General features: G+C 36.4%; 1 protein-coding gene across 1 annotated transcript in view; it reads right to left on the reverse strand.

Moving 5' to 3' along the window:
• Positions 1-5312: 5312 nt before the first annotated feature.
• Positions 5313-22627, reverse strand: part of IKZF2 (IKAROS family zinc finger 2) — a 167130-nt gene continuing 149815 nt past the window's right edge. The window contains exons 5-7 of the mRNA XM_052663199.1: positions 21251-21388; positions 12475-12618; positions 5313-6037 (exon numbers count right to left, since the gene is read on the reverse strand). Coding sequence (XP_052519159.1) covers positions 5313-6037; positions 12475-12618; positions 21251-21388 — 1007 coding nt within the window. The remainder of the gene's footprint in view (positions 6038-12474; positions 12619-21250; positions 21389-22627) is intronic.

The raw sequence follows: 22627 nt of genomic DNA on the forward strand, positions 1-22627 counted from the left end.
ACTGAAGAAGCTTTTCTTACTGTGTGTCACTTGAGGTAATTTAAAGGGCCAGATTAACTGCAAACTGGCTTATCTAAACCTATAAGAAGTTTTATGCTGTACTTTTATGTGGCTTAGCAGAGGGCCTCTAAATTTTATATTTTATTCACAATAAAAAGGACATCTTAGAAAACTAGTCATTCACGTACCACTCTGTATGGGATAAAGGTTAATTCACAATAAATTTATACAGAAAATATACAAATGCAATGTTATGGGAGAAAAACCCCATAAACAGAATTAGGAACTTATTTTCAAAGAGTGTGTGTGAAAAATATCCACAAACTTACAGTACAGCAAGAGAAAACTAAAAAGCTAGAAATATAATGTTACATAAAAAACCTTATGGAAATTCCAAAATTTTAGGTTTCTGCAATAAATGTAAAAATATTCAAGGTGTCATTATTTGGCCTAGCAATACACTATGATAAAAAGAAACACTAGCATATCACAGCTTCTTGGTCATATGACATTTGCTTTGAATAAAAAGCAGCTCATTTCTTTTTTAAAAAGCTGTCATATTTTAACACATCCATTGCAAGTAAAACACAACCATGGTAGGAAACCATTTGAGATTATACTTTGGAGAATAGCAATATGATATGACTCTTCAATTCTGTTTTGTTTAAGGAGAATTAACGGCCTGCTTCTTTACATCATTCCACACAACATTAACAGGTTAGAAGAGGACATTCTAAGACTAGCAGAACACTAGACTATAGGTGACATTCCAAAACAATACTGTATTTTATTGATTCAAAATTCCACTAATAAAGCCTTGTTTGATACTAGAACTTATTCTTCCTTAAAAACAAAACAAAAATACATACCATACCATAATGCAATTCACAGCTACAATTTCCCTCCATCTCATATACTACCTGCATAATCTTGTAATGGTATTCAGAAATACTATCAAACTAAAAAGACAGCAACATCTGGTTTCAAAGTTTTCTTTTACTTTAAGCAGATGAGCTGAAAGTCTCTGTATGGGAAATTCCTCTAATGGTTTTGACCTAAGAACACGAAGATGAATTATATAGTAATTTTAAGTGATTTTTAAAAATGCGTAATATAAGTGGTGTAGAACTAAACAGCTAACCAACACTCAATGCATTTTAAAAAGGCACAAACATAAATAAATTTTATAAGTATTTGATACATTAAATTCAGGATCTTAAGACCAGTTACTGTATATTTTAATTATTTTGCAGAAACTGGAGGCTTAAAACATTTCTAAGATAACTTTCGTATAGATAAACTTCAATTTCACCCTCTACTCTTTTTTTCTTTTGCCTCTGGGGAATTTTCTGTTTTAGAATAATTTTCATACAGACAATATTTACTGAAATAATATATAAAATAGAATGAAAGATGATCACAAACTATAACATCCCTTTTTGTAAAATTAATAATTCAAAATTAAAAAATAACATAGCCAATACCTCCTATAATCTAAGTTCTGTCTTGAAACCAGGAGCATAGAGTTTTTTATTTGTATTTTTGCAGACTTCTCTGTTCTTTTTCCATTCACCTTAAGGAATCAGTTTAAAGATAACAAAAGTAAAACATCATTTTCACCTAAATGCCTTCACTGATGTAATTTTTGTCAAACATTTATAAAAAATCATAAAAACTTCATGGTTTTGTGACGTCTAAGACTGAAATACAAAACCCATAAATAAAAACAATACCGAGCTCACTAAAACATTGTTGCCTTTCTCCATTTGCCAACAAGTAAAACTTGAAAACTCTTTCCATTTAAGAGTAATTTGTGTTTCTTTCACTTTAGAGGTTATGTGAAATCAGCTTAAGTTTTTTTTGATTCATTGTTTTGATTTGTTCTGGAAGTACATAGTAAAGACTCAAGGTTTAAGTTGAATAGTTGTGACTACTCCTAAAGATAAGACTAGTAACTTTAATATTTCTCTATACAGTCTGATAAAGTACACCTATTAAGTTGCTCCTGTATTAACCATAATTTTAACTCTCTATAGGCTCCTGTAACACACCTGATTACTCTAATTTCTTTTTTTCATGAATTTTCTTTAAAAGAATGTGTATGTATACTATGATGCAGGCACACAGCAGCTTGAACGTATGTAGGGGATACAGTCCCTCCTTGTAGCCAGATCTGAATCCTAGTCTCTCATTCTCCCATTTTGTCCTTCCAGAAGATTCACAACAGAACGTTTCAACAGCTTGAAATCTCTTCCAATTTGCTTATTGGTCACTTTCACTATTGTAAAAAGCCAGGTTAGAATGGCTTTAAAAAAGTGATTGACCACTTTTAGAGAGAGGCAATACATATCTTTTAAAATGAGCTGGATATAAAATTCTGGGGAAAATTAGGGCAAAACAACATGACGCATTTTTGCCAAACTGGAAAATACAGAGGCTAACCCATTTACATGCCCCTCAAATACTCTAATGTGAAATCTCACCTAAATAAACTGAGCATATAACTGTTATGTAAAACTTGATTTATTTGGTGTCTGACCCTCATATTTATTTTTAGGTGCAACCATCTTGCATATTTCCTTTTGTGAAGAAGCATGCAAATATAGCCATCCAGAGTTTCCCAGAAAGCACTGTGTCCACAAAAATTCTACCTAACCTACACACTGGAATTGACCTTTTCCTCATTTGCCCCTGCTACACCCTAAGCCGTCTTTATCCCTAGTTGTTCCTCCTATGAAGCTAAGAAAGTACAAGTAATACACTGGTGGAAACTTTTTGAAAAAAGATTTTCAAAAAAATGGAATCAGAAAGGGAGAGTGCCGTTAGTACTGTCCTCAGCAGATGACTCTACAATTCTGTCGGTCCACTGAATTCAGTTACATCCCTGGGCAGGTAGGTACATGATTGTTCATATACTGAAAAAAAATTAGTAAGCAGGAAAAAAATTCATAGATGATGCCAGCAGAAATTCACACATAGCCAAAATTACGAACATATTGACTGCCATCCAAATGTTTCCTTAAATTACAGTAAAACACAAAATCACTAACCTTAAATTATTTACCTCCCTCCAAAAGGAAAAAAAAAGAAATTCCAATTATATATGAGTGGTTGGGATAGATGGGGAAAGTCTGAAAGACACACTTCACCTATGAATAATACATTGTATGTTCAAAATGAGGTAATGCACCTGAGCATGCAGGAAAAAAAGTGACAGTTAACATTCTATTTAAAACATTTCACATCTCCGATTTGGTGCTTTGTCTTAGATGTAAAGGAACAGTTTGGGTATTATTTCTCCAAAAATAATTGCCACAGAGGGCCAGTGAAAGAGAGCTGGGTTGTAACCATTTTTTGCCTAGCTCTAGCTGTGTCAGTGCTTAGACGCTGCTTACACAAGTGAATGGCAAACTGAAAATGGGTGATGAACAGTACTGGGGCCAGACCTGCTTATCCGTCATAGTTCTCTAGTGTTGCTAATTCTCACATCATTCTGCACTAAAAAACACAGTTTCAATATCCCATTGAATGATTTTTTTAGAGCAGTCATCACTTACTGCTTAATGTAATTTTAACATTCAGAAATGATTATCAGACAACCCAGTCATGGTCAGGCCTGTCCCCTCTAAACACAAGCAGTGAATTCTCCCTCCAAGTGGGCCCCCCACAAATGAATTTAATCAGTTTCACTCACTTCCTCCCCCTAAGGCTGTTAGACTGCGAAGAAAAAACAAAACACCCATATAAATGAAATTAAAATCTGTCCATGAAATATGCCAATGTATACATGAATTAAAAGAAGAAAAATTCTTTAGTAAGGGATTGAGATTCATAAGAGCTTATATATATTGATAGTTTCATGTTTTCAAGACAGAAAAGTGTGGACATGAACACTTTAGCTTGGAGGTTTGGTTGCATTCTAGACTCCAAGAAGGGTAAATATAAGCTTCTGTTTTTGTCTGTTTTATCTATAATGCACTGGTTACAAAGAAGTTGCTTTTTCCTTGTACCAAAAGTGGTAAATATTATTGAAGAAATACTAGAATAAATAGCCCTAGTTCCATAATCTTATGTGGTTCAAGTTACCATACTTGGGTCAAATTAGCAACTGCTCTGAGGAGATTTTCAAAGAAATAGCCTACAGCAAGATTTTTAAGACTTTCCACCAGAAGAATAAAAGATGAACAGACTATGGACAAAACACTGGGGGTGGGGAGTGGTCAAAGCTTGAAAAATAAAACCAGTGAAAAGAGAAATACCAGAAAAGGGATTTCTGGGTGAGTTTTTCCCCCCTACTGTTAGCCTAATTATATTGATATTTTTCTGCTGACTGGTTAACACTGATTAAATGCTGATACAGTGACAATCGTAAGCATACATTTTAGAAAGGAATATGTATACTATGCTGCCATCACATTACAGCTGTAAAAGAAAACTTCCCAAACAAATTTAAGAAAAGTAGAGGTCCCTTCTGAAAACTACTGAATGCCTCTTAGCCACTCTTAGACCATATGTTATTCTGAAAACTAGATAAAAACACTATTTGTTAAAGGTGTTCAAAGTAAGGCTGCCAGGGTGTCTATAAAATGCAAGTCATCAAAACTATGGAAAAACAGTGCTTAAGTTTAGAAAAATAAGATCATAGGACCTCAGATGTATTGTAGCTGTCCTTAACTACCTGTAGTTTATAAGTTTTGCTATATGGTACAGGGTACAACATACCGTGTTATAAATTCCACAGGGGAAGTAAACATAGAACCCACAACAACTACTCATCCAAGGAGTTATCATGGAAAATAATGTGTGTGTGTGTTCCATGATCTCTAGAGGAAAAGGAAAACAATTTACATTTTGAAACAAATTGTTCTTTGACTGATAAAATTACTTATCCCATTTAAAACTGTGAAAGTCCAACCCAGAAAATGCTAATCTTTCCTGCCTTTGCACAATCCTGAACATTAGTGGCAAATTAGAATCCTTAGATGAATCTTTATGAATCAAGTGATTTTTTTTTCAAAGCATGATATACCTTATATCTATGCATGGCAGAAATGAACTGCTCTTAAATTCCCACACAATAAACAAGTCAAGCTGTTAAGGAACAATGTCCCCTGTCTCTTCTCTCTTCCGTTTCTTCCTTATTGTAATCAGGCAGAGCAAATGACACTGCATCCACAAAATAAGAATTATTGACAGTAACAATGTTAAAAAAAAAAGGTATGTCGACATCTGAGGAAGGTGGGATTGTAAGTGCAGTATTTCTTCATGTGCAGTTCGTTACTTCATAGGGGTCCCCTTTGGAATGAAAAGGCCTAGTGGAATGTGTGCTCCCCTCGAACAATGTGTGATGAAAACTCGTAACGGTCCTGGCTTCTGTAGCCACAGATGTTGCATTCCAGTGGGTCCCGGTAGCCATGGCAACCCATGTGAATGGTGTACATGACATGGTCTAGGAAAAGGACTCGGCAGTGCTCACACTTGAAGGCTCTAATCTGTTCACCTTCTCCATTGAAGACCTTATAGATGTCCTTCAGTGAGCCCTTAGGAGCCTTGGTGGTATCCAAAGCCTTGACATCCTCCTTCATGTAAGCTGGGCTTTGTTTCCTCTTGGGATTTAAGGCAGGGTTTCCTTGGTAAGACTGGTGGTCATCATGGCTGCTTTCTGAGTCAGTAGAATCTAGGCAGCTATTGCTGGGAGAGGCCTCTCTTTCCTGGGGTCGACTCTTTGGTCTGATGAGAGAGATAGGGCCATCCATGTTGTTTTCATGACTATCGGAGGTTTCCCTGCTAATGGGTCTTTCTATCCTATTTGGATGATAGACCTGAGAATAAGCTGAGCTTATAACCGGGGCCACCTCCGCGATTGTGCTTGGCGGGTGCTGCATCAGAGGGTGAAGGGCCTCAGCTCCAAGGTAGGTGATTGCATTGTTGATGGCTTGGTCCATCATATGAGACTGCATCAGCTCAGCCTCCTTCTCATATGTTAAGTTCATATCAAAGTGAATGTCTGGGTAGCTGAATCGCATGATCTTCTCTCCTGAATAGAAGGGGGGAAGAAAAGCAAAAAGGTTGAAAAAAAAAAAAAGAACACAACACAATGAATAGCTTGACTAAGGATATATACTAATCACTTTCATTTTCCATACTATGGTATATCTTATTCTTTAGATCAAGTATTTAGGCTCTTTAATTCTGCTGAGACTCACAAATATTCTTAACCTACAGAGAGGATTAGTAATAAAAATGTCACAAGCCATTTGTACTTGTTCTAATGCCATCATGAAAATTTATCTCGCCTGAAAGGTATGACTGAGTATGTGTTATCTTATTTTCATTCTCTATCAAAGTTTCCACTTGTCTAGAGCTCAGAAACTGTAGAAGAAAGGAGAAATACCAGGTAAAAATAGTCGGAGATTTACTTGTTTTTGCATATTTTAAACATCAGTGACCAAGCCTCAAAGATCATAAAAACGAGAGTGATATGGTTATAACACCTGTGTTATCTCACTATCGTGTATGGTTAATTTGGTTGATTTAGCTGCTATGTTAGAGAAAGATTATAGACCAAATATATCTCATTCTGGAAAATTTTTAAATGCCACAATTAAAATACTTTTTAACAGTTTAATTGATAAACTGAATGAAATTTACGGTTATATAAAAATAGGGTATTTCCCAAAGCACTTACTTATTATAAACTTGAAAATGGTTGTTTCATTGTTTTGCTTCTTGAAATGGATAATCATTCATTTTTGCATCACCCCTTTCTTATTTAGACACATATGTTATTACTATATGAACACCCACTGTTAGTTTCCTATATATTTTCTTGACAGAGAGAGATCTGTAGTTTTACTTTTTAACATTTACTTCAACTAATTTAATTTTACTTCAACATTGTATATTAACATAATATCTAAGCTTAACCAATTAAAGAGTTGGTGCAAAAAACTAGTTTAGGTTTTTCTCCTTCAAATATTGCCAGCTTTGGACAGAGTATTTTCTCTTTTAAAAATTCTTCCATTAAATCACTGTATTCTCCTACTAATGCTTACTTTGACTAACATGTGCACTGATCCACAGAATTGTATTCTGGAAAAATACTTTTATGTGGCCAGTATTATTTCAGGTTTGAAGGAAGGTCTCCCATCAGAGTAATGAAAATTGAAAAAGAATATGAGTAATTATTTCATAGCATACAATTAAGATATTGTAGTGTCAAGAGTTCAAAAGTTAAGCTGTGCTGTGTTTAGTCACTCAGTCGTGTCCAACTCTTTGCGACCCCATGGACTGTAGCCCACCAGTCTCCTCTGTCCATGGGGATTCTCTAGGCCAGAATACTGGAGTGGGTTGCCTTTCCCTTCTCAAGAGGATCTTCCCAGCCCAGGGATCAAACCCAGGTCTCCCACATTGCAGGCAGATTCTTTACCGACTGAGCCACCGGGGAAGCACTGTTTAGAGGGTGTGACAACAATTTAGGGATTATTTATAATACAGTGGGATATGTGGTAAGGGGTCAACTAAGGAATACAAAACTCACAGCATTAATAAAAGAAACCTTCCTGAAGACAGTGACATCACAGAATGAATGTGATGACAAATATTAGCCAAGTAAAGGAAGGGTAAGGGTTGGAGAAGCTGGTAGGAAGGCTCAGAGGCAGGAGGGCATGACTCATCCTAGGGATTACTAACACTTTGCATATGGCTGAGAATGGAAACAGATGAGAAAGTTGTTATCTGATAATGTAGGGCTTATTCAAGAGCTAAGGAATTTGAAATCTATCCTGAGAGAGGTAAGAACTGAAAGGGTTAAACAGAAAAGTGACTAACTAGATAATTATTTAGCAAGATGATTTAGGAAGCTGTTGCTACAGGGATGTAGAGATCATGGGTGGCTTCAACTAGTAGAGAAGCAGTGGAAATGGCGAAAACTAGATGGAATGGAGAAAATATTAGGAAATGTTGCTAGAACTTGCTGACTATCTAGACACAGAATGAGAAAAAGAAAGAGGTTAAGTATTAAGCCAATGTTTCTGGCCTGGGAAACTTAGTGGATGGCAATGGGAGATAGAAAAGATGGTGAATTCAGATTGGGAAAGACTATGAGTAACAGTCATGTCTAATAAGTACTGAGATACAGTCTCAAATTCAGAAGAGAGATTTGGGCTTGAGATACAGATATAAGAATCATCGGTTAATAGAAATTAGCTTCTGAAGCCAGGGGAATAGATGATATCACAAAGGCATAGGTAAAATGTGAAAAAAGAGGTCATAAATGGAACCTGGAAGAACATCAAGATTTTTACACCTGCCCATAGACTAGGCCAAGTGAGATTAGAGTCCCATGCTTAGAGAGCCCTGGGTCTCACTCCTTATAAAGGAATAAGGAATGTGGAGGGCCAAGGGAATGTGCCAATCTGGAGCTTACACGCTAGACTATACTCTGGGTGCCCAGCATGCCAGAATTCTTTGTCCAAATGGCCCAGAACTTGCACTGAGAGTTGCAGAGTCCTCTTCACAGCATCCATTCCCTGAGTACCACCTTTGTTGCTGGTAGGTACACTCTAAGGCCTGAAGAATGGTCAGTGCACTACTTTTTATGGGCTGTGAGTGGGGTGGGGCGTGAAAAGAGTTTGGATGTGTAGACCAAATGTAGACATCAATGAGGCCCCTCTTTGATGCTGCATAGAATCAGGAGTGGGTTTAAAAGAGGGGACTGACTGCACACCAGGGGGGTTTGTTCTGCGCATGCCTTCAAGTTCTGGTGTGGAACTCTGAGGAATCTGTGAATTCTATATTATTTGAACTCAGTCTTCCAGATTAGGTTAGAACACAATAGTTTTAAATTTAAGCCTGATTTATAATATTAAAATAATTAGGCATATGAATTGAGTCCTCCATTAGGACTGTAGAACCATTCACATAACTTGTTAGGGGGAATCCATTAAAAGGACTGAGAAGGAGCAGTCAGAGAAGCTGGAAGAAATGCAAGAGAGACCAGTGTCACTGAAACCAAGGAAAGAGAGAGTTTCTTAGAGTATTAACTATTCAGTAGTGAAAATATGCTCCAGTCTGAAAGTCCTCTGGACTTGGCACTATAAAGAATAATTTCAGTAGAACATGAGGACAAAAGCCAGGCTGTGTAGGCTGGAGAATGAGTAGAAAGAAAAAAAATATTATAGAAAGCAATCACAGAGAACTCTTTCAACAATTACATCTTTGAAGAGAAGGAGAAAGTTAGGTAGTAGCTGGAAAAAGACCTAGGTTTGAGGTTAGATTTTTTTTTTAATGATGAGAATTTATCACATTGAATGACAAAAGAAAAATGTCAATAGAAGGGACATATTAAAAATATATGTGAGAAAGGGGGACAATAATAGTGCAAGTTATTTGAGGGGCTGGGATAGGAGAATTCCAGGGAACAAGAAGAAGCATTAATTAGAAAGAAGGATGCTGCTATCATCCATGAAAGAAGAGAGCATTCATGTGGGTGCACATATCTTACAGGATTAGTGATAGTTGAAATCATGTCAACTGTTTTTATTTCCTAAGAATCTAGATGTAATATCACCAAGGTGTGAGATACCATCTTTTGGGAGAGTAGGGAAAGGTTGAAATGGCCCTATGTGTTGAATATGAGAAAAGACTGTTCAGGGATGAATAAAAGGAAGGCTGCTATATAGTAGGGATGGGACAATTGGTATTTGAGATCAGTTACTCATTTATTTACAGTGATGACAATTTATAAGGCTGTGGGATTTTCTCTAAAATTACTAGCAGCTATGTAGATGTGGAAAAGGGTTCAGTTGGCTTCATTAGAAGGTAGGCATTTTACTAGTTGAAAGACAGAAGGACAGTAAGACAACAGAGTCATGGAATCCAAACTGGATAAGAAAAGAGAGGATGAAACAAATACACAGCAAGTTCAAGGATCATTGGCCTGGTGAGCTTGATAAAATTAAAGGAGAGTATTTAATGAGGAAAGTGATAAAAAGAAATTTATAGTAAGTGAGGAATGATGATATTTCTCATTTCAAAAGGCATCATAAAAAAACTACTATGCAATTGTTTATTATATAGTTGACCCTTGAACAACATAGGTTAGAACTGCACAGGTCCATTTATAGGAGGATTTTTTCCAACAGTAAATACTATAGTACTGCATGATCCATGGATGGTTGAATCTATGGATGCAGAAAGGTGGATATGGACAACTGTGTGTAAGGAGGGTCATCTGTAAGTCATATGCAAAGTTTCCACTGCATTAAGGCCATTGCCCCAAACCCTGTGTTGTTCAAGCGTCAACTGTGTATTACCACTAGGACAGAATCCAAATAAAGAGAAAAATATCAATTTCTAATAAAAAACTAATGTTCTTATTTTAGAATAAAATTTTTTTAATGTATCCCTCTTTTCTACGGGATGCAATTAAGTCAAATTGAGAGTAGCATCTAAATCATAGGAAACATGAAAACATTACAGAGATGAGAACTAAAACAGAATAGCAATAAATTTCATATTTTTCCAATGACATAGACATTTAATAGACATCCAGCAAATTAACCAATTTTGTAAAACAGAAGAACTGGCATTTTAAAAGGGTTATTTATAAGCAGGGAGAAAGAGAGACAGAAAGAAAGTGACTCAGGGCCCAAAACAGATCTGAGTATACTCTCAGGGGCTGGTTTGAAACTGTGTGTGCTGCTAAGTCACTTCATTCATGTCCGCCTCTTTGAGACCCTATTGACCACAACCCACCAGGCTCCTCTGTCCATGGGTTTCTCTAGGCAAGGATACTGGAGTAGGTTGCCATGCCCTCACCCAGGGAATCTTCCTGACCCAGGGATCGAAGCCATGTCTCTTAAGTCTCTTGCATTGGCAGGAGGGTTCTTTACCGCTAGGGCCACCTGGAAAGCCCTAGTTTTAAACTGACCTAGCATAAACTATGATCTTTGGGCTTCTTTCAATGAACTTTGTCAGTTAACCTCTCTAGCTTATCTTAAATTCATATTTTGGTGATTTGTTAGTTCTTCAATTTTACATTGAAAAGAAATCTTCTCTAAGTGTTTACTGGAATAAGAGAATTTTATCACCCTTCCCCCTATGAAATAAGCAAAGCAAAGGTTTTCTCTCAGTTACTACTCAACCCTCATAAAGATGTTCCACAATGTATTTTGACACTAGAATGTGAGAATCTGCTTATTTTTTATGTCTTCTAATTTTTACTCTATATGTCTATAAGAATATATATTATATATATAAATAATGAAAATTCTTTATATTGAATCTGTTATTCATTCAGCTCTTTTTGAAAATAGCTAGATAATTCTGTAACCTCAGAGATAATTTATGACTATAGTATTATAATATGCAGAATGATGCCAACTCTGAGTGCAACAAAGAATATCTGAAGGCTTGGAAATGAAAGTCTAATATATCATATCTAATCTTTTCAGTTTAAAACATAAGCTACATGAAAACAAAGATAAAAATATGAACTGTAGCTCCAAATAGGAAACATCTTGAATGCAGATTGCTGAATTACTTATTTTAATGCAAAACTGAACAAAAAAATTTCTCTTCATTCTAGATTAAATACTTGGGGGGGGATGCATGCTCAGTTGTGTCTGACTCTTCATGCAACCCCTTGGACTACAGCCCTCCAGGCTCCTCTGTCCATAGGACTTCCCAGGCAAGAATACTGGAGTGGGTTGCCATTTTCTCCTCCAGGGGAATCCTCCCTGCGTCTCTGGCACTGGTAGACAGATTATTTAAAAGCATTAATTTTGTGGAAAGAAAATGGATTAAAAACCTGGCTAATAGGCTACGACATTTTCTTTAAGTATTGTTATTTGTTATTATACTTTATGTAAGTACAGGCCATGAGGGCTACTTTGGGCTTTCCTGATAGCTCAGTTGGTAAGAATCCGCCTGAAATGAAGGAGACCCTGGTTCAATTCCTAGGTCAGGAAGATCCTCTGGAGAAGAGATAGGCTACCCACTCCAGTATTCTTGGGCTTCCCTTATGGCTCAGCTGGTAAAGAATCCACCTGCAATGTGGAAGACCTGGGTTCAATCACTGGGTTGGGAAGATCCCCTGGAGAAGGGAAAGGCTACCCACTCCAGTATTCTGGCTTGGAGGATTCCATGGACTATACAGTCCATGGGGTCACAAAGAACTGGACATGACTGAGCAACTTTCACTTCCTTTATATAATAAGGCTTCAATTTGAGATAACAATGGAGTCCTATCACTCTTTCCTTTTTCTTAGGCCCACATGCCTAAGGGTATGTAGTGTGTGTGTGTGTCTGTGTGCAATGTCACACATACTTTGTGTGTAGTATAATGGAGAAAAGAGATGACCATTTATTTCATGAATTGAAACATACCATATATATTCATATATACATGGGAACATGCCTTTGCTCATTAAAATTAGCTTTTACAGAAATAAAACCCTTTGTAATGCTTACCCACAAACTTTTGTGGAGTGGAGCTTTTACGTTTTCCCATATTCCCTGTGAGCTTCTCTATGACAGCAGGTCTTTCAAAAGGCACCAGAGAAATATTGTTGTCCATAATAGGCTCTTGTTCCTTACAATCTTCCATAGGAGGTACTATATAAAACCATACAAAAAATGTAATCTGATAATTTCTTCAACATTTAAAAAAGATGCAAAGCTGGACTTTCCACCTCAACATGTGTTATACAAATATAAAAACTAGCATGGTAGAGTAAAAGCAATTAGAAAGAATAACCTCTAATGTTAAAGTATACTGTTAATTTTACATACACACACACACACACACACACACACACACACACACACAGACAGAGAACTTGTTTTTATCCAAGTCTCTCTCAGATCAATGACATACACTGTTGCCACTACTGGTGGCCAACATGTTCTTTTTCTCATTTTATTCCTCTGAAAGTGTTTTTTAACACTGATTAAAATCAATACTAACTTTAAGACTGCATTATTCTCAAGGCTTTTGGAGTTTATTTTTCTAAAACAATTTAAGCAAGTCAACTTGTTTCAGAGGAAAGGTTATACAGACACACAGAAGAGCAACATATTTAATCAGTCTGTTTCACCCATGTATTTTCTTGTAGCAGATTTTCTATCTGATGAGCTGAAAGAGCTGTGAGCCCTGTTGGCTGTGGCTACCTACCTGCACAAAGCAGCCTTCATGAAGGAGATCCGATTCTGAACATGTCCGTGCATAGTAAATGGTGACAGCTTTATGATTGTAATTTATTTTAAAAAGAGCTCTTCAGCAGAATAAAAGAATCCATTTCCAAATTGGCATATTTGCTCACTAAACTACTGTTCTAATTCATCTGACTTAAACTCTCCTGCGCAGCTCCCTTTTCATCCCATCTGTCTAAGTGGCTGTGGGTTAATATATTGGCTCATAGATACTGACATGAGATATTGACATGTATGGTATAGACACAGAACTTAAAGTTATTTTTGAACAAAAATACTTTCAAAGGACATTTAACTAAAGATAGAGTAACACTGGAGACAGACTGCACGTGCATGCTAAATCACTTCAGTCGTGTCTGACTCTTTTGTTACCCTATGGACTGGAGAGCACCGGCTGGCTCCTCTGTCCATGAGATTCTCCAGGCAAGAATACTGGAGTGGGTTGCCATGCCTTCCTCAAGGGGATCTTCCCGACCCAGGGACTGAAGTTAAGTCTCTTATGTCTCCCGCATTGGCAAGTCAGTTCTTTTCCACTATCACTATCTGGGAAGCCTGATCCGTGGATTAAAACCAACATTTGCAGAAAAGACCATAACTTATTATTTCTTGATTATTGTTACTTTTCAACAATTGAACTTGTGTTAGCACTGTTTGGAAATCTAAAGGTTTCATATCAGGATATCTTGTTCATCATACACTGTAAAATGATTTACAGAATGATGGCTTTACCATGTGAAACACAATGCATTATCCTTTATAGAGGCAGACACTAAAAGTAAGAAGGCAAGAGATTAAAGTTAAGAAAATCCAGTGCACAATTCAGGTGACCTATTTAATAACCAATACAGGTTATAGATTTTGAAGAAATGAAAAATGGCATCAGAAGATGTAAGTCAGACCTGCTTAAAGATATTGATATTCAATCTAAGTTTTGGGTTAACCTAGTATAGGCAGGTGGATGGGCCAGAAAAATTCAATCTTCAATCTCTATTTTAATGACAAGGGATCCTATAATTTTTAAATGTTAATTTGGAAAAACTTCCAAGATGAGACTTAGAAACAAAGAAACACTTGTATACTGCTATAATTCATGATATACAAATGAAAAAAGTATGTCTCTAGACATTACTTCGGAGAAGGCAATGGCATCCCACTCCAGTACTCTTGCCTGGAAAATCCCATGGGCAGAGGAGCCTGGTAGGCTGCAGTCCATGGGGTCGCTAAGAGTCGGACACGACTGAGCGGCTTCCCTTTCAGTTTTCACTTTCATGCATTGGAGAAGGAAATGGCAACCCACTCCAGTGTTCTTGCCTGGAGAATCCCAGGGATGGGGGAGCCTGGTGGGCTGCCGTCTATGGGATCGCACAGAGCTGGACACGACTGAAGTGACTAGCAGTAGCAGCAGACATTACTTAAAACATGTTCTCTCTTAGGAACAGTTAAATAAGAAAAAAAAAAAACCAACTTAAAGCAAAGAATCAATGTCCATAGGAATTCAGGTAAGGGGGTCCAGGAAGTTATGGTGGGTATTCATATAATTAGATATAGATTATTGTCAAAATTTTAACTTTTGCTTTAGATGTTGAATTCATGGTCACTTACTACATCATCAAAAAATAGCTATTTAATTGAAATACAGGCCATGAATGGGCCCAAGATGAAAATATGTCATGAACCAAGATCCGAAATAAAATACGGAAAGAAAAAAATGTTTGTTGTTGTAAATTTTGCTAAAAAACAGCAAAACTGGTTAACAGGGTTTGCCCCAAAATTGAATATACTAATTAGTTTTGAAATGAGTTGTCTAGAACTTGGCAGTTTTGCTCGAGTCTCACCTTGAATTTTCACATTTGCACACATTTAACACTCAAAACGAAACCTGGGTGTGGGAACTGTCCCACACCACATCCACCTTAATTCAGGTGATTTGTCCCAAGTTCAATGAAGCTCATGTGAACTGAAAACAATGACTTTGGTAGAGCTCTGGTCTTACTTCTACTTCACAACAGACTTTTACATGTCAAATAATAGTCTTGTTCTCCATTCTGGCAATAATAAAAACAACAGACTCACCCTATATACTAAGTACTTTTTTTAAGGCTTTCCATTTAATAATCTAATTAATGCTTTCAACAACCCCCTGAGACAGGTGCAATTACCATTTCCATTTTACAGATGGGGAAACAAAGACCCAAAGATGTAATTTTCTCACTGTGCTTTAAAAAAAAAATGTAGTTGATTTACAGTGTGTTTTGAAGTACAGTTCATTTACACTGTGTTTTAAATTGAAGTATAGTTGATTTACAATGTGTTTTTATTTTTTCAAAAAAACTTAATTGAACCATTTTCTCAGTGTTTATATCTAGGTAGAACCTAAGTGGTATGACTCTAGAGCAGGGGTCTTAGCCACTATTTGAGTATTGACTTTGTATAAAAAAGTTTGAAATACATTTAAGGTTTCCATTGAGAGAAGATCTGATACATTTTATATATTATGTAACTAATCCTCAATTATTTGCTTTCATGAATCTGGGTGCAACTCATCAAAATGTTTCCAGATATACATTACTTGAAACACAAAACAAGTTCTCTGGTTAGTAAGGTATTAATAGTATTGTATGACATTCATCTAGGCTAAGAAAATATCAACTTCACTTATTAGAACAAATTTCATAACCAAATATCTTTCTTGATATTATTTTTGAAGTTATAAACAGCATAAAATGTATTTATCCTTGCATTATTTCATTATCTCATCATATTGATAAATCACAAAGATAGAACCATACAAGTGTTTCCAATATTGCTATTTTGCCAAATAATTCACTCACATTTCAAATTCCAGGAAGACACACTCTGAGAGACCTAGATTAGGTCCCATGGCCACATCCCCCAGAAGAGGGCAGGGCACTTAGACCGACAGTCCCACTGTGCCTTCACCCAATGGGAGAGGACAGGTCTCGAAAGGAAAATGGAAGCTTTGTTAACTACAGGAGAAGAAGGGCAAGTATGATAAAGACAACACCTGTCTTCTATTTTATCACAAATTTTCTCCATGTTGAGGAACATAAAAAGAAACTTTTCCTTTATCTTAATTATATTCTTGACAACAGTGGACAGTGCCCATACTTGAAATTACTCTTTCCATTTTCCCATCCTCTAGTCTCACGCAGCTTCATTGCACTTCTTTTCCCCCCTTCTCAATGTGTCCTTGTCTTTCTAGCTGTCTCATTCCATACTTAACTATATAACCTTATAAAACCTGTTACTTTAGATTACTACCTATATAAGGATGGCTCCCACATCTTTATTGCCTACTGAGACTTCTCTTAAGAGCTCGAGATCTATATATTCAACTTCCTTCTAGACAGTTTTACTTGGCTGTCTCTCACAGGTGCATAAAAGATAATGTATTCAAAAACTGAAATCTCTATTTCCCTCCCCAGACTTTCTCTTATTTTCCTAATTTCCATCTCAGTGAAGAGCATTATCTACATGGTCATCCATACTAGAGACTTGTGGCAAATCCTAGATTTTTGCCCATTCATCCAGTCTCCTCCTGCCTCCTCAGATATACACTCATGGAGATACCAAATGTCTTAGATGCTACATTTATAGTTGCTCTCAGTGTTTTAAGTGTTCTGAATATTGATGGCTACTAGGCCCAACTCAACCAATCAGGAGACTGTTGCCATGGTCTACATGGTCCTATCTTGATCCTTCTGATCTCCTGTCTGCATTTCTAGCAATGAAATGTAAGCATAATAATATTTTTTAGGATAAAGAGTAAAATTCATAAAATTCTTTGCTTAGCACAATAGGTCCTTCACTGCCTTTCGCTCTCAGGTCTCATCCCCTTCCAATTTTTCTTGCCTTTACCAACCAGGCTCTAATTATACATAAGTACTTGGAGGTCCTTAACCCACCATGCTCTTTTAGACTTCTATTTCTTTATACTTGCTGTTTTCTCCACATGAAACACCCCTTTCCATTTATTTAGCTCGCTCTTCTGCCTTTCAAAACTCCACTCAAACATAATTTTCCCTAGAAATTCCTCTTGGACACCCACTGTGACTTAGATACCTGTCCTCTGTGCTCCCATAATGCTTATCACTCAGTGCTGTAACTGCTGGTTGACTGGTCTGTTTCTTCTAATAGTTGGTAAGCGACCTCAAGTAGGGACTGCATTTTATTTGACTCTGTCTTCAGAAGATGTGAGACAAATAAGAATCAATGGATGTTTACTAAACAAACATCTTGAAATGCTGTCACTCATTAGAAACCAGTGAAAGAAGCTTACTAGGAAGTTTATATGTTACCAATTATGCCTCCATCCTTGCAATAGAGAAATTCCCTTTACCAAATAATTCAAAACATAAACCTAAGAATATACATTCTTGCTTTAAACTTGGCCATCTTTTTGGTTCACAGTTTCATTTTTGTCTTCAGGCAAGGAGGAAAAGCTAATTACATACTTTGCTTGTTAAAGCTTTTTCTTCAAGCTGAGAAGACTTGAAAAATGAGCATAAAATGACTTTTAAATAAGATAATCTGCCATAAAATGCAATTCATTTTTATCTTTACTTCTAAAACTGCAAGTCATTAATTTCCTCCTTTTTATCAAACTTGAGAACTTTTGATCCTAACTTGCAAATATATACTTTTTTCCTGCTGTTCCTCTTTATCTTTTCCTTGGCATTCTCACTCCTAGTCTCTCCTCACACTCCAGTCAGGCATCTATCCTATGTTCTACATCGGTAATGCTGTTTTTTAGAAGACACAGATTTGATTACCCCAGTGAAATTTAAAAACTGGATGAGCATGTAAAACTCTATCTCTGCATCACAACCTACTATTTTAGTCTCATTTCCTACCATCCCTTGAACTCCAACTGCGTTCAGCATCCAGAAACTTGTTAATGTTCATTTATATCTCTAAGTTTTAGCTTATGACAACTTCTCATCCTGGGATGTATACTTTTTGTGAATCTGATCTGTGCAATTTTTTCTCATCCTTATGTATGGAGCAAAAACTTCATTTAAGAAACTTCCCTTGATTTCTCCAGAGTTAGGTGACTTTTGCATCTATGCTTCAGGAGAAGTGTTTATACACCTTTATTAGAGCATTTGCTTCATTTTGTTTAATCTTTTATGTATTTCCTATGAGACTATAAATATAAGAACAAAACTATGTCCATGTATCTTTATATTCTCAGAACATTCCATAGAGCTTGGCACACAGCAAGCCCATGATAAATGTTTTCCTGAATTGAAGTGAAAGAAAGTCTCTTTGACTTCAGACAGACTTCCTCACTAGAAGAAACCAACATGGGGAAGAACATGTTTTGGGAAAGAGAGGCTAGGAAATATAACAACGTCAGTTATGAAGAAGAAAGAATAGTCATTAATTTCAAAGAGCTAATGGGTGACCGCAATGATGGCAACCCCCATATCTATAGCTAAAAGAAAAGGCTAAATAATAGACCCAGTGTAACAGAATAGTTAGACACTGTGGCTCTGGCAAAAATGAGACACATGCCAAGCCATGTATATGAGAAAGGTTAATGATGATCACTAGGAGCATTTTTATCTATACTCTCTCTCTTAGGGCAATTATCAACTCCTACCTCAGACATTACACATGTTAACAAAAGGAAGCAGAGGTTAAGGATAGTCTCAACTTATTATTACAACACATTTAGAAAAAGTGCAGCATGAAATAGCAGTCATATAAACTTCTATGGTTTATATTGGATGGTTAAAACTCCATCTGTTATTGAAGAACAAATATTTCGGTCTATAAATGATACCAAAACCTATGTGCCCGTCCCACAGAGACACACACACTCCATCTTGCTTTATCTCCTGCCCTACCCAGTACCCGAGTGTCTTACCAATTTTCCATACTCTTCCAATTTCAAACCATCTGTAAAGGCATTTGCCTGTCAAAGGCCAAGCAATCTGGGGAACAGAGGTTGATGCTGAGGCTGTGATTGTTTCGAACTCTTTTTACCTCAGAATATATCTGTTAAAATTTTTTGGCACCACTTATTTTATAGCTGATTAATCTCTCAACAGATAGTTACATGCTGGCTATAATTACTTATATATACCTTACCTCCCTAGAAAAATATGGTCTTTAAGGAGAGATTCTATTTAATATACACATGTGCTTGCAGCACAGTTTCATAAATAACTGTGAATGGAAAATTAGTTCATAAAACTAATAATCCAGTCAAATATAAAAATCACAATGAAAGAACATTACACAGAAAAATCAGTAGTAGTGCCATAAGGTGTCTTAGAAAACTCTGGCATGCCCCAAGCCTCCATCAGCTACCTTGCCTCAAGTCACCTCTAGAAGCAACAATTTGAATAGAAACAATGTGCTCAGTAAATGAAACCTCAAAGGTCTAAGTTAATGTCATAAGTAACATAACTTTATAGGGGGTGCTATATTTATTTCTTAATATTTAATTACTTGAAATTGTAAAAATAACTATTTATTGGGCTTTCATTGCCCATTCCAATCACATTTAATTCTCACACCAAGACTGTGATGACACAGACACACACCACACAGCCAGACCAGAGTTGCTGGACTCCTAGGTCCACAATTTTAACCTCAGTGCTCTGGACCCTATGTTGCCATCATATGCCCAGTGATGCAAGCTTACAATACCAAGTTTACAAAGACTTAAAACACAGATTTTCAAAAATGTTAATTAACGATAATATAAAAACAAAAGGACCCATTCACAATAATGATAGAATTAATAATATAAACTACCTTCAATACAAAGAAAATTTTCAGTTATTCAAGGTAACAAAATAATAACTGAAAAAATTTCTGATTCATCAAAAAGTAATCACTAGCTGTCCAATAAACACAATTCCACAGTTCCACAATCTCCCATAAATAATCCTTGAGCTGTCTGTAAATACAAAAGAGATGCTTATATAAAAGTGACTACAGGATTTCTCAACTGTACTATTTATACTGACCAAATCTTTCCTAAATGAAAGATATAAATGTATCAATAAGTTACCATTTTTGTATACGCTTATATGAATAATAAAATCACTATAAAAATATAATTTGTAGGACCAAACAGATGCTCCAAATCTACAGAATTAAAATTCATAACACTTTGTGAGGCTGACTGACTAACATTATTTTTTATTTTTTAGTTATAGAGAATTTTTTAAAGATTTTTTTTTTGATGTAGGCCATTTAAAAAATTTTTATGAACTTGTTACAATATTTTTCTGTTTTCTGTTTTGTGTTTGGCCTAGAGAAATGTGGGATCTTAGCTCCCCGACCAGGGATTGAAACTGCACTCCCTGTATTGGAAGGCAAAGTTCTAATCACTGAATCACCAGGGAAGTCTATGGTAATAGAGAATGATTAGTTGAATAAACCTGAGGGACTGCTTGCCTACTTGTTATTGTGTATTGTGGAGGTCCAGATGTTTTGTTTGGGTTTTGATTTTTGTGGAGGGCAGTGGTACCTAATTTTGGTCTAGATTGTTTGCCATACTTGTAGAAAGCAAAATCAGTAACTTCCAAGATAAACCACAAAACAAGCTGGAGACATTTTCAATTATATCACTGATTACTTACCTAAGAGAAATGTAAATAAACAAGTAACCAATTGCTTATTTTAGAAAACCTGTAGATTTACATGATACCATCTTGAACTATTTGATACAGTGGATGAAAAAGACCAAACAGTACTGCACTTTGGTATATTCAAGGCTGTCTGCCATTATGATATTAATTCGAACACAGGCTATCAGAAATAAACTGGGTGTATCGTAAGAACACAATATAGCTTGTTTGCGAAGTGTTCCAAAGCTTAACTAGTTTTAAGCACTTACGAAGGAAATCCAATACAAAGTGAGAATGATCTACACTTGCTCTAAAACAGAGTAAAACTTTACCTTCATGCTGAAGGGTAGACAGAGCTGTTTAACCCCTAATAAAAGACAAAAGCAGCAGGGGAGAATGGAAATGGTGAAAGCCATGCTACCCACCATGGTGACTCATGACCTGCCCGGCAGCCTCCATGCTGACATTCTGGAGATAGTTGTGGCAGCGTTCCTTGTGCTCCTCCAGTGAACTGCGCTGCTTGTAGCTTCGTCCACAGTAGTTGCACTTGTGAGGTTTACCCACTGTGAAGAGAACTCAGGGTTAGTGTGCTGTCGGGTCTCAATCCAGAGCAAAATTGCCAGCTAACTTTTGATAGTCTGGAGGAAGCAGTTATATACTTTTCAGACTTAAATCTCTTCCTCCTCCACACTCCGATTTAGGTGATTAAAGATAATAAACTTCTACCAAGATTAAGCGACAGCAAGCAAAGGCAGAGTGTACCTTGGGCGACAGGGGAAATACTGAATCAAAATCGTGCTGTCTCCTACATCAGGAGAGGCTGATGATCAGTCTTCAAAGTATCAGACTCTTAACATTTACACAATTCTCAAAGCTTTGACTCATTCAAAAGACAAATCATGAGTGTCCTAGATACATGATGAGAATTATTTTTATTTACTCGGGTTAAGGATACAGGGTTTTACTGAGGGAAACTAAAATGCAACAACTCGAAATGTCATTGACTAATGAAAAGGTTATTCACCAGTACCAAGAAGACTAGAAAGAACTCAAAGGATGAGAAAAAATACAGATAAAAGCAGAGTTTCTCTTTTCTTTCCACCTTGGTAGTAACTATTCACACATGCAAAACTATGCAGCGCAACAGTTTATTCTCCCACCGCAGCACTGTTCTTACATTACCAAGAATGTAGGTGCTTTAAGTTAAGGCTATTAACAGTAACCACTGCAGCCCTAACATATTTAGCTACAACGATAGTGATACTTAATTATGCATTTCACATTCAGGAAGTGAATTATTTTCTAATAGCCATATCTCATGATACTGGTAAATTACTTCAGTCTTTACATTAAAGAAAAAGACTTCAAAAATTTAAGAAGGAAAAAAAACCACATTTAGGGAAAGAGGTGTGTTTTAATGTATGACTATTCACAAGGGTATCACAAAATACTTTGATTTTTCATTTTGAATGGATGCAGAAAAACCATAAAACACCAGGGGGTCTGTTGGCAGAGCCCTTGGTAAAGCACACAGTGACTCAGGTGAGCTGCTCTCATTTAACTCCCTTAGGAATCATTTTGTTTTGCCCAGAGAAGACAGACAGCTCTTTTTCATGGTCCAAGAAAGCATCCCTAATTCCAGGTCCTTTACAAACCCATGCTATTATAAACATGCTGGTCATAAACAAACTGAAATACTTTAACAAGACAAGGTATTCACAGCTACATAAAATTTCACTACACTGATTTAAGAAACAAAACAAACCTTTAGATTGTATCTGAGGGGCATATAAACTCATATC

Source organism: Budorcas taxicolor, chromosome 2 (genome assembly GCF_023091745.1).
Source record: "Budorcas taxicolor isolate Tak-1 chromosome 2, Takin1.1, whole genome shotgun sequence".
NCBI classification, from domain to species: domain Eukaryota; kingdom Metazoa; phylum Chordata; class Mammalia; order Artiodactyla; family Bovidae; genus Budorcas; species Budorcas taxicolor.